The sequence below is a fragment of the Tursiops truncatus genome, chromosome 13 (genome assembly GCF_011762595.2).
Source record: "Tursiops truncatus isolate mTurTru1 chromosome 13, mTurTru1.mat.Y, whole genome shotgun sequence".
NCBI classification, from domain to species: domain Eukaryota; kingdom Metazoa; phylum Chordata; class Mammalia; order Artiodactyla; family Delphinidae; genus Tursiops; species Tursiops truncatus.
Genome location: NC_047046.1, coordinates 39,778,488 through 39,790,252, shown reverse-complemented (window position 1 = coordinate 39,790,252; position 11,765 = coordinate 39,778,488). Strand labels below are relative to the sequence as shown.

The 11,765-nt window shown below is 48.9% G+C and overlaps 1 protein-coding gene across 4 annotated transcripts in view; it reads left to right on the top strand.

The window, feature by feature from the left end:
• Positions 1-454: 454 nt before the first annotated feature.
• The window catches only part of NPC1 (NPC intracellular cholesterol transporter 1), a 47,616-nt gene continuing 36,305 nt past the window's right edge, over positions 455-11,765 (top strand). Inside the window, exons 1-2 of one of the 4 annotated variants that reach the window (XM_019930516.2) lie at positions 455-715; positions 11,353-11,475. In XM_019930516.2, coding sequence (XP_019786075.1) covers positions 659-715; positions 11,353-11,475 — 180 coding nt within the window. In that variant the 5' untranslated portion in view covers positions 455-658. The remainder of the gene's footprint in view (positions 716-11,352; positions 11,476-11,765) is intronic. The other 3 variants (XM_033837621.2, XM_019930517.3, XM_019930518.3) reach the window with 3 other exon arrangements.

The window sequence follows — 11,765 nt, the reverse complement described above, 5'->3', positions numbered from 1 at the left end:
CCACTGCGTGGCGCCGCCCCCCGCTTTGCTAGAAGTGCCCAGGCATGGATTCCTTTTGGGTGACTGGGTTTGGAAGGAGAACTTGCTTAGGGTGCTAATTGGACCCGCTGAGAAGTGGGGTCTTAAGTGGGAAGATAGTCCGCACGCAATCCCATGTGCTAAAACCTCGCCCACCGTCTCCAACCGAGGAAAGACAAAAAGGGGAGAAAGGAGTTAAACCATCCAAACCACACGCCGTTGGGACAGCTCCAGAAGTATCCTTCCCGGATATGCTCAGGGGCCCGGGTCTGCGAGTCCCTGGCCTGAGGCTGCGCCCCCAAGCGCCGCAGGACGGCGAAGTGCCGAGCTGGGACTGGGGAGGGCGCTGTGGGATCCGGCGGTCGGGTCCCGACTAGCCCCGCCCCTGTCCCGCTCCCCACCCCGGGCCGGTCCAGCCCCAGGACAGGTCTAGGGCGGGTCCAGGCAGTGCCGGCAGCGGCCCCGCCCAAAAGTGGGAGGAGCCGACGACGCCATCGTCATTCCTGACCTGCGCGCGCAATCAGCCGCAGCTGGCGCTTGTTCCCTCCCTCAGGCGGCGCCAGACCCCGACAGACTCGGACGCCGATCGGAGCCTGCCAGCCTACCCTCGCTGACGTCTGCAGCCCGGCGCCAGGGCAGCATGAGTGCGTGCGGCCCGGCCCTCGGCCTCCTCCTGCTGCTGCTCTGCCCGGCGCAGGTGAGCGGCCGCCGGCGACCCGGGCAGGCTGTGGGGGACGTGGTGAGGCCGCGAGGCGGGGAGGGCTGCGGGCTGTGCAGAGGCTCAGGCGCCTCCGGCCCCAGAGAGGACCAGCCGCGGGTCCAGCGGATCCCGGGGAAGTTGGTCTAGCGATGGAGCTCCTGGAGGTCCCCCCACAGCTCCCCGGTGCCTTTCTCCGGCCACGCGGTTTTCCCTGTGGTCTGGAAGACGGTGGCAACTGGGGGCTGCTTATTTGACCTGTTTGGAGCTCCTTTCACCTGTGGTCACCTCGTTTCTGGGTTTAGGGTATGGGGTGAAGAGAGGAGGAAGAACATGGGCGGAGAGGAAATAGGGTTCGTATTATTTAACCTGCCTTTCCCCCCTTAATGCTGCCAGAGGCACGCGGATTCTTTGTAAATGTGTTTAGAAGATCTGACCACTTTATTTCTTCTCCTCCTCCCCTAAAGCTGAAGGAGGGAGGGGAGATAAAGTTAGCAATCCGTCAGGCCCCAGATTGGAACAGCCCTAAGTACTTTACAGAGGGCAGCTTGGTCTTCTAAAGAGTGCAAGTTACTTCTTACCACTCCCTTTACATCTCTAGAAGCTGAGGCCGACAGGTGCGCGGGTTAATTGGATTTCGCAATACCAGCCGTGGAGAGGAGGGGCCTGGAACTCCCTGGGTCGGCTTTCCCCTGGTTTGGTAGAAGCCCTGGGCATGAGCGCCTCGCTGCTATTTGTGTGTCTACAGTTTTATCCTTTAAAACTGTGGGTGTCCGGAGGGATGTCTAAGGATTTAGTGCTGATTAAACCAGATCCGGATGGGAATCCCAGGTTCTCGTGCCTACTCATAGGTGTGTCAGTGATGAGGGGGCAGTGAATCCCAGGGGAAGGCAGATCAAGGGGTTTCCTGCACCAGGAAAAGCTCTCCTGAGGCGTCTGCATAGTTCTCAGCAGGGGGGTAGGTGTGGCTGACCGGGAAGGGCCTCCTGTGTGTGCGTGTGGGCGTCGCCAGGGGTGTGGGCTTGTGGAAGAGCACACACCTGGTGGGGAGGGGAGGCAGAGGAAAGCAGGTTTCGGGGAGGTGCTTTGGAATGGGGTCAACCGGTAGACCGCCTGCTAGCTCTGTGGCTTTGGGCTCATTACTCTTTCAAGCCTCACTTTTTCTGAAGATAAGCAATTCCTCATACAGTTATTGAGGTCCCTCCATGCATAATGATGTTTGGAGAGATCGCATCACTGTAGTAAAAACTCAAGAAATAGCAGCAGTTATTTGCTTTGAAAATACAGCTATTCAGTTTCCCGAGAGTTTTAGGTTAGGATCTAACAGGCAGGCTTCACATGGTTAAGTAGCTTTAATTTATCTCTGAAATCCTTTTACCTCAAGGTAGCAGCCAGGGCTGATGGTAAATGAGTGCCTCTCCTCCTAGGACTTTTGGGATAGGTCAGGGGTTGGTCACAAGTTTCTTGCAAGATGCCTGGAAGCCTTGAGAGGGTTTGCAAATATGAACTGGAGACCCTCGTGTTGATATTTTTAAGATTAGCTCCCTCATGTCTGCAGAGGCTTTCAGTACCTGCATTTCCTCACACCTGAGATGTGATGGGGGGGGCGGGCGGTTCCCGCTTTTAGAATTCTCACCAGTGATAAGCAGCTCGTCTGGGTTGAGTCTGAGCACCAGTAAAGTTCTGTCACGGAATTGCAGACTAACTGTCCTTCACAAAGTCTGAAATACCTTTGTGGGGTGGGGGATTTTTGCTTTCCTTAACTTTTAAGTTTTACAGATGATGAAATCACATTACTAAGACTGCGTGGTTTTTAAACCTTGTGCTCATCCAAATAATGTGTGCAGTTTTGAGAAGTAGTACGCGTCTCTCCTGACTGTAATATTTATAAGCTTTTTCTTGAGGGACTTGCACCATAATGAGGCCTGGGTAGGAATTAAGCCATTAAAACTGCTTTTCCTGAGGAGATGGGGAATGGGTTAATCTTTCAGCCTGAGAGCATTGAAGAATAACTTTCTGAAATTGGAGCGAATGTGGGTAATCTTCCCCAGTCTCTCCCATTCCTTGATTGATGCTGTGATCAGTTATTTTACTAACATAAGTAATCAAGGGAAAATGAGGCTTTTTATTATTAGCAAGTGGGCAGAAAGAAAACGCCTTGCTGAATAGGTCTTTGTATTCCTTCAGTGTTTGTCATATTACCCAGAACAAAGAATCCTCTTTCCTGGGTAACCCTTCCCCTCCCTCCACTCCTCCTAAAAGGGGTGCTTTCAGGGGTGTGTTACAGATGACACATTACCTGTGCGGGAGCCTGGAGTGGGCTGTCTCTAACCTGATCTCAGGTGCCTCGTCTGCTCTTTCACCCACAGATCTGTGAAGGGCACCAGCTCTCCAGCCAAATAAACTACTTGCTGTCAAAACCCTGCCCATCTTCCAAGGCCCAGTTCAAAAGCATCTTCATCTGTGACATTGTTATTCTGTTCCCTCAACTAGAATGCCTTCACTCTGAAGTTCTCAATCTTTGTTTAAACTGCTCCAGCAGCAGCAGCGTTTACGGCCTGGCACAAGACTTGGAGTTAAAAGACCTGGTGTGGGTCTTGACTCTTCCTCTTACCAGGAGTGATCTTGGGCAAAGGCAGTCTCCTCCTCTGTAAAATGGGGTTAACAACTTCACCTACTCCTCAGGGTGCTTGTGGAAAGACAGAGAAATATTGTTTGAATGAACTGCCGTGCTGCAGGCTCCTGAGGGCAAGAACTATATTTACCATCTCCAGCAGGGCCTGAATCAACAAATCATTGGCCTTCATGGATTTGGGTGAGGGGATAAGATCGGTGAGGCATTCCGAGGCTACTAGAGATCAGAATTGGATTTGCCTTTGTTGTCTCCGTGATTGCAAAGATCAACGGTGGCCCGACAGGCTTTCCTTTGCTTGGAACATGCTTGTTATTTTCAGTCTTTAGAATATTTGCTTTGGCAAGAAAACTTTAAAACACACATACACACACACACACATACACACACACCCAAAAAACCCCTGCTCTCTCTGATGCAAGTGTGCTCTTGGGGGATTTGTGAGGGAATCTTTAGAATTGGGCCACGGAGGAACTCAAATTACCGTCATTCAGTAATTTCATAAATGTGAAGTGAGTGCAATGTAGGATACACTAGTAGATCAAAAGAATCACCTAGGCAGAAAGTGGTCTGTCTACAAACTGTAAAGTGCTATGTAAAAGTTAGTAGTTACTATCCCTGTCTTGTTCATAGTTGATGGGAGGACGAGTGGATACACAAAAAAATTACAATGCAAAGAAAAGTGTGCTCTAATAAAGGGACAGAATGTGATGGGGAGTCCATTTTTGAGCTGAGTGTTGGAGGGTGAATTAATGCTTACTGGGCGGATGAAAGGAAAACTGGAGAAAATAGGGGGGAAAGTTACCCAATTGTTACTAAAAACCATTAAACTGTACACTTCAATGGTGAATTTATGGTATGTAAATTATCTCAATATTTTTAAATGGCATCCTGGATTACAAGAGACTAAGGAAAAAGGAATTACCTAATTTTTGCATAGTACTCCATTGCGATGACACCTTTGGTCTTGTTTTAACCTCCCAAGACTCCTTAAGATAGGTGTGATGCTGTTTTTCCTGTTTTACAGATGTGGATATTAAGGCTGAAGTTTGTCTCAAGGTCATAGTTGGTAAATGGCAGACTGGGGCTTGAGCCACTGTCTTCTGACTTCCGGGCTCTGCTTTATTCAAATTCAGAATATTGCTGCCAGGTTATTCATATTTAGCAAGCTCTGTTGAATGGGTGTTTAGCAGATGTTCTACTTGGCCAGTAACGTTCAAGGCATGTTGCTGGCTCCAGTGTGGCTTCTCCAAAAGCCTGTGATAGATCAGGGGTGGATTTAGCCTACTGGCCTGACCCTTGGTTCAATTGTCACGTTGTGTGAACATTCCTTAGGAAAACACCTGCGGACAGTATACACCCCCATCCACTTTCATGGTTTTGATTTAGCCTTGTGGCTTTTGGATTATTTTTCAAACTTGTGAGTGCGGGAGCTCAGAAATGTCTAAGACTAACTAATAGTGTGACCTTGGGCAAGTCAGTTAAACTGCAAGCTGGAGGGGTTATCTGTAAAGTGAAGATTGGCTGAGCCCATCTAACTCGAAAAATATATCTAAAATACCCATCTAAAGGCGTTCCTGGTGCTCACACAAATTATCCTTTGTTATGTGGATATGTCTACCCCAGGTTGGCTATAAAACAGAGTTCCAGAGAATTCCGTCAATAAAAGTCAGAGTAGACCAGCCTCCACCCCAAATGTCCTGTCATATTTGTTTGGTCTGCATACCTGACCCCAAAGGACACAGTAGGCAGCTTAATCTCTGGACAGGATTCTCTGGGCCACCGCCTCCTGGGTTATCCTGACTGGCCAGGCCAGCCCCTCAGCTCCACCCCTCGCCAGAGCTGCAGCTGGGTGTGTCTCCAGGTTCCATCGTGAGCTTTACTCATCCAGGACAGCAACAGAGGTGAGGGGCCCAGGCCCTGCACTGCATCTGCATGGGATGGCCAGGTACAGGCCTGGGGCTGAGGACAGTCACTGGTCCTGAGAAAGTGAGTCAGGACTTGACAGCTGCCTAGAGTTGTATGTAAATGGTAGTCATTAGTCCTGCAGCTGAACAAGGCTGTGTGGAAAGAGGGACACCTGTGTAGGATGATAGTGGAGGGGACAGCCCATCCCTAGCACATTGTCACAATCTAAGGATACGTCCATGTACAAACTGAGCTGAAGTTTGAACAGTGCAGCAGCTAGTGGGGTGGGTATGGAGGTGAATAGGAGGGAGAATGCTTAACTTGGCATTCAAAATCTTGTTTCTCATTACTGGTTTTCTCACTTATGAGCCATGTGACCTCAGAGAATCCTCTCTGAGCTCCAGTTTCCTTACCTGTAAAATTCTGTGATACTACTATTCCATGGGGTGTCTGAGAAATAAACGAGGCAATGAGGGAGAAATCACTCAACTTTGTGCCTGGCACTCAGTTGATGTTCATTAAGCATTTGAACATGAGTTAATATTCACCCTGGAGTATAGAATTCTGTTGCTGATGTTCAGAGCTTCTCCATGTGATAAGATGTGCTTTCAGGGAGCTCCCAATTAGAGTCTGTTTAGCAGCTGCTAGAGTTGCTGACACGTAGCAGAAGGGGCTTTTTTTTTTTAACTTTCCTGAACTATTCCTATTATTATTGAAAGATGCTTCCCTGTGCAGTCATATATCCAATAATTAAACTCTAGAGCATGTTGTGAAATAACCATGTGGCCTAACCTTTAAAAGCAGAGATAGCCTAGGCTTGTCACTACTAAATTCTGGGTTAAAGCCAAAGCAACTTCTTACATAATCCAGTCAAGCTCCTTTAACTCATCTTGTACGTTTTGACAGTTTCTGAATGAGTGAACACTGGATGAGATACTATAGAAAATTTCAAAGGAAGTATAACACCTGGGCTCTGCCCTTTAGGATTCTGTGGCCTCACAGGGCATTCGAGACCAAGGCAAGAAAATACCCTTGCAACTTCTGCCTTCATGCACAACTTTGTGATACTCATAAATTCTCCTTGATCTTAGAGCAGGAGCCAGCAAATTATGACCTGGCTAGAGCCTGTAGCTGTGGATAGTTTTCTTGGGACACACCCACGCCCATCTTTTACCCATTGTCTGTGGATACTTTTGAGCTACAGCAGACAAGGTTGAGTATGTAGCACAGAGACCTTAGGGCCCACAAACCTATCATATTTAATATTTGGTCCTCTAAGGAAAAGTTTATCCACTGTGTCCTGGTGGATCCCCAGGGGAGCTTGTGGAATGTAAGTCACAGAGAAATGGTTCGCCTGAGCTCTGGGTGCAGGACACCTGCTGACTCAAGCAGTGAGGATGGATGCCCGTGAGCACCAGCCAGGTGCTGCCTGGGGCCAACCTGCCTCTGCCCCAGGACAGCTCACCCGACGGGGGAGCACCATGACCAGATCCAGGTGATAGGAGTCAGAGTTAAATTTAGTGGAGGCAGTGAGTCTTGGGTAAGGCTTGTAAACGGGGAGGCCGTTCCGAGATGGGGGTGGACTGAAATGTGTGGAGAAAACAAGGGAGGGCAGACAAGGGCTGGAGTCCGGCCTTGGGGACCCCGAGAAATACATGTAGAGGCAGTTCAGGTAGAGTCAACAGCCAGTCACGGAAGGTAGTAGAGATTATGTAAAAGTTACTGCATTTGTGTGTGTTTACGTGGATATATCTCTACAGGTTTGCCTGTGGGAGGGAATTGAAAGCCCGGAAGACCTAGATCTAATAAGTTAGCATTGGTTAAACCTGAGGAATGGGGTGGCAGTGGAGAGGTAAGGGGGAGCTTCCAATGTTATCGCATATACACCTGTAATGTTTGAATATTTGTGATGGGTGGGTGCTCTGTAATTAAGGAAAATAAAATCTACACTCATTTAACATTTTAGGAATCAGTCAAATGTTTAAATGCTTAAATAAGACAGTTCTTGTGGTCATGAATAGCTCTGTAAGACTGGTCAGTGCCCATGAGATGAACTGTGAAGAATCATCATTCTTTGAGCTTGTCCCCCACTGACCCCAAGTGGAGCTTTGACAACACCTGTTATTAGAGACTCTGGCTGTGTCGCATGACGCTCAGACCCATGGTGTTTCAACTGACGGTCACCCTTCTCAGTTTAATCTCAGTGTAACCAAGAACGTGCTGTCTGCAGTCCTTGCCACTGGGCTTTTCTCTTACATGGTGAAGGGCATCCGAGCTCATGTATTGTGATAAAATACACATAAAATCGACCATTTGAAGTTAAAGTACAGTTCAGGGACATTAGGTACAACACATGTTGTGCAACTACCACCGTCCATCTCTAGAGCTGAGCTCACGTGCCGTCTGGTGCCCTTTGGGCTCTGTCAGACCTCCAGCCTTGGTGGGTTTATTTCAGTATCGGGCAGGATATGTCCTTCCCCAGGTGAGTATCATTGGTGTGAAGTCAGCACCAGTTGTTCTTGTATCAGAGCAAAGGCAGCTTTCACCCAGACACCTTGCTTCCCTGAGAAAGGAAGTACGTGGCCTGTACCTGAGCCCTTGATTGCTCGGCGTGCCCTTAGTCTTGGTGTCGGCTTGTGCTGCCCTGACATTCCAGGACATCTCCCAGGGATCTTGAGGTGAGCCGTTGTCTTCGTTGATAAAGTCCGACCGCTGGGCCGTGGCACTTTGGAGCCTGGAAACCCCAGTTGTTCGGATGTCAGCTGGGTTCTTGACGGGCTGCATAGATGAGCTCAGCCTAGTCAGTGGTCCGCTGAGGAGTGACCCTCGTGCAGCATAAGGAGTAAGAGCTCCAGCTTCCAAACCAGCCAGGCCTTGGGTCGGGTCTGGCTCTGCCGTTCTCAGATGTGGCCTCAGATGGGTCACTTTACCTGTGTAACCCTCAGTTTCCTCATATGTGAAATGGTGTTATTTTAGTGGCAGCCTCACAGATCTGCTGCGGGATTGAGGTGACAGGGGCACCCTTATCCAGTGCCTGGGTGCTGTGGGCGTGGTGTACCCCCATGGGAGCAGACCACGTGGTGGGAGGTGATGAGGTGGACAGAGGATGGCTGTGGGCTCGCAGGGAAGGGGTTGGGGGGGAAGGGGTGAGGGAGGCTGCACCGGCGAGGCTTCCTGGGAGGTTGGTGGGAAAGGTACCTGGGCCTGAGCCCCTGATGAAGAGGGCCTGGCGATGGAGGAAAGACTGGTTTCCTTTTGAGCACCTGGGCTGTGCAGCAGGCGGTTGGAGGTGTAGCTGGAGAGGAGTTGGGGGTGGTCTGACTGAGCGGGAGGGTGAAATGGAGCAGCTTCATGGGCAGGAGCAGGTGAAGGGACCAAAACAGAGATGAGGTTGAACACGTGGGTGAGGAGGAAGCCAGGTGGTGGAGGTCCCCAGGGGCCTCGGCACCAGCGGGGCCTGCGGTTGAAGGAGATGCTCGGGTTTCAGCTGTAGGTGAGCCGAGGGGAGTCGGGGAGAGAGACTCGAGGTGGGGAAGAGGCCTCCCCACCTGTGCAGCCGTGTGAGTGAGTGCACAGGCGCACCGGCCTGCACAAGGGATGGATGATGGACCCCCTTGAGGGAGGACCTTAATTATAGGGTTGATTATATCTTATTGAGAGTCTGTTTCTGGAACTAGAATGTTCTGGTTTGAATCCTGGCTCTGCTGCTTTGGGACAAGTTATTTAGCCTCTCTGCCTCTGTTTGCTCATCTGTAAATTGGGCATAATAGCACCTCCCAGGACTTCCCTGGCGGTCCAGTGGTTAAGACTCTGCGCTTCCACTGCAGGGAGTACGGGTTCCATCCCTGGTCGGGGAACTAGGATCACGCATGCCGTGCGGTATGGCCAAAACAAAAAACTTCCCTCGTGCATTTGTTGTAAGGATTCATTGGGTTAATATGTAAGAACAGTTAAAACAGTGCCTGGCACACAGCGAGTGGCCTGTGAGTACCTTTGGGCCCCGCCGGTTCATGCTTCTTTAGGTAGGTGACTTGGGAAAGCAAACCTAAGAGCAGTGACTCAAGCCCAGTTTTTTCCTGGCCCCAAATAAACCACGAGCAGTTTATTTTCTTCAGGTCTTTGGATCCTCTTTGGTGAGGTCCCAAACAGTTGGAAGACATTAAGAATAATTCCTTACGTTTGAGTGGTAGTGCTTTCTAGTTTCCTAAGCACTTCCTCCTTTATTCCCGCATTCAGTGTTCACACCAGAACTGTGACGTAAGCGGGGTTTTGAGTGCAGTTCACAGGTGGGAGACTCCTGCTCTTCTCAGCCAGGTTACCTGCTCCAGGTGCAGCCAGGCTCAACATTTATTGAGGAACCCAGGACTCCTGATCTCCCGCCCCTCAAGCTCAACCCTCAGCCCTTCCTCCCTACCCCACGCCCCGCCCCATCTCTTCTACTTGGTGGGTGGAAACAACTTTGCTTTGAAACGAATGGTGTAGATTATAAAGGATGATCTTGTAAATAGGAACCAAACAGCATTGGGTCATCTTTATTTTCCCGTAGAGTGCTAAGTGCTGAGGAAGGGGAACTTAGACTCCAGATGTCCGTCCTGTTAGTCATGCCAGAGTTGGGTTTTTATGACTGGATTCCTGCCACTCCTGTGGGTGACGTGCCAGAGTGCCCCCTGGCCGGGACCTGCTTGCCCTGTTGGTCTGTTGAGAATTCTGTGAGGGGGAGTCCAAGGGACGTGTCCCTTGTGTGTAAATTACGGGTCAGTATCAGCAGTTGTCACCCCTCCTTAGCTTATTTGCCTTTTCAAACTTCAGTAGATGGATAATGACCTTTTAGTGGGAAACCCAGAGTTTTGGAAAGGGCAGTACTTTCTCTAGATTCGCTAGGTTTATGGACATAATTATGAGTCTTCTTATATAGAAATGGTGGAATTTTGCAACTTCTTGCCAGAGGTTTGGGATGTGGTGTTGTTAAATGCTTGTTGCTTCCTCATTTGTATAATTTCCCCTCCTTGTGGCCTAAACATATGACTTTTAATGAAACAAGATGGGGTAAGTCATAATTTCTGTTTTAAAAAATCTGAAGAATGAATTCAGAGACAAGTCATTTGGGCCCTTAGATTTCCTCTCAACACCCCTCAACCTCCTGCCTGTTTTTCCTTTCATGTTTTCAAGGCCTGTTGTGGGATTTGTGTCTTGATGCCGGCGACCAACACAGCCCAGCTTAACTCCTTGCAGTGTGCGGCCCACGTGCCACTGCCCCTGGAGAGAATTCACTCTCTTGCTTCTATGCCGATTTTTTTAAAATGACTTTTCCAACAGGTATCTTGGGATCCATGGTTGCTTCTCAACAGTCCCTGTTTCCCTACACGATAGCTGATTGCAGGGTCATGCCGGCCGTGACCCTGGCCAGCTTGGTGGAGCTCGGCGGCCTTGCTGATGGGATGAGTCACATGGTGCCCTCCTCCCCCCAACCCCACCGTGTGACTCACGTGGGGAATAGGAGTGGCTCTTGAGAAATCTTTACACAAGAGGTTTTATGTTTTTAAGATTCTGAGGGGATTTTCCTTAAAGTGAGCACATTTCTTGCCTTTTACTTAAATCTCGAGGACAAGGTATTCATTCTTCTCCTCCTTACGGTCTTTTCTTCACAATACTCATGGTGTGCTGATATTAATTAACCTTAACAGATACGCAAATGATCTTTCATTATTTAGACCTGACACAGTTCCTTATACAGATGTGCAAAAATAGAGCCTTAGTAATCACAGACTCACATACTATCTTGCTTTCTTCTACACTGATTGTTAGTGACTCTTATGTGGAACTGTAGCTTCCTCTTATTAATAAATAATAAGTAGAAATCATGTAAATAAGGAATTTCTGTTACCTCCTTCGCTGACTGACTTGACAAGTCCATTTTGGTCTATTTTAATTAATATTTGTCAAAATGTTAAACTAACCAGTGCCTCTTGCTGTTACTTGGCTTTGCAGGTAACCTTGGAAGCTTCTGTGAATGGGGCTTGAGTGGGTGCCCTTTGCTGTTGAACTTTGTGTTATCCCTGAGGCCCTAATGAAGCGAGTTTTGGGTTGACTTTTGTAGGTATTTTCACAGTCCTGTGTTTGGTATGGAGAATGTGGAATTGCATCTGGAGATAAGAGGTACAATTGCAGATATTCTGGGCTACCAAAGCCGTTGCCAGAGGACGGCTATGACCTGGTGCAGGTGAGTTAGTTGTCTTGGGCGTTGGGAACACAAAATGCTAACCAGAGATCCTCTGCAATTATACCTTAAATATTACCGTGGGGTGGGGATAGAGATGAAATGAATGGGCTTTTCTCATCCCAAACTCTTATCTGTAGCACAAAGAAGATAACATAACTCCAGAGGCGTGATTTTGGGGGGCTTACTATACCTTGCTCATAAAGTTTCCCATTATCAGGTTCCTACTTAGGGACTGATCTTGGTACCTCAGATGTTGCTTTAGCAGCTTCTTCAAAATACACTCAAAGTTA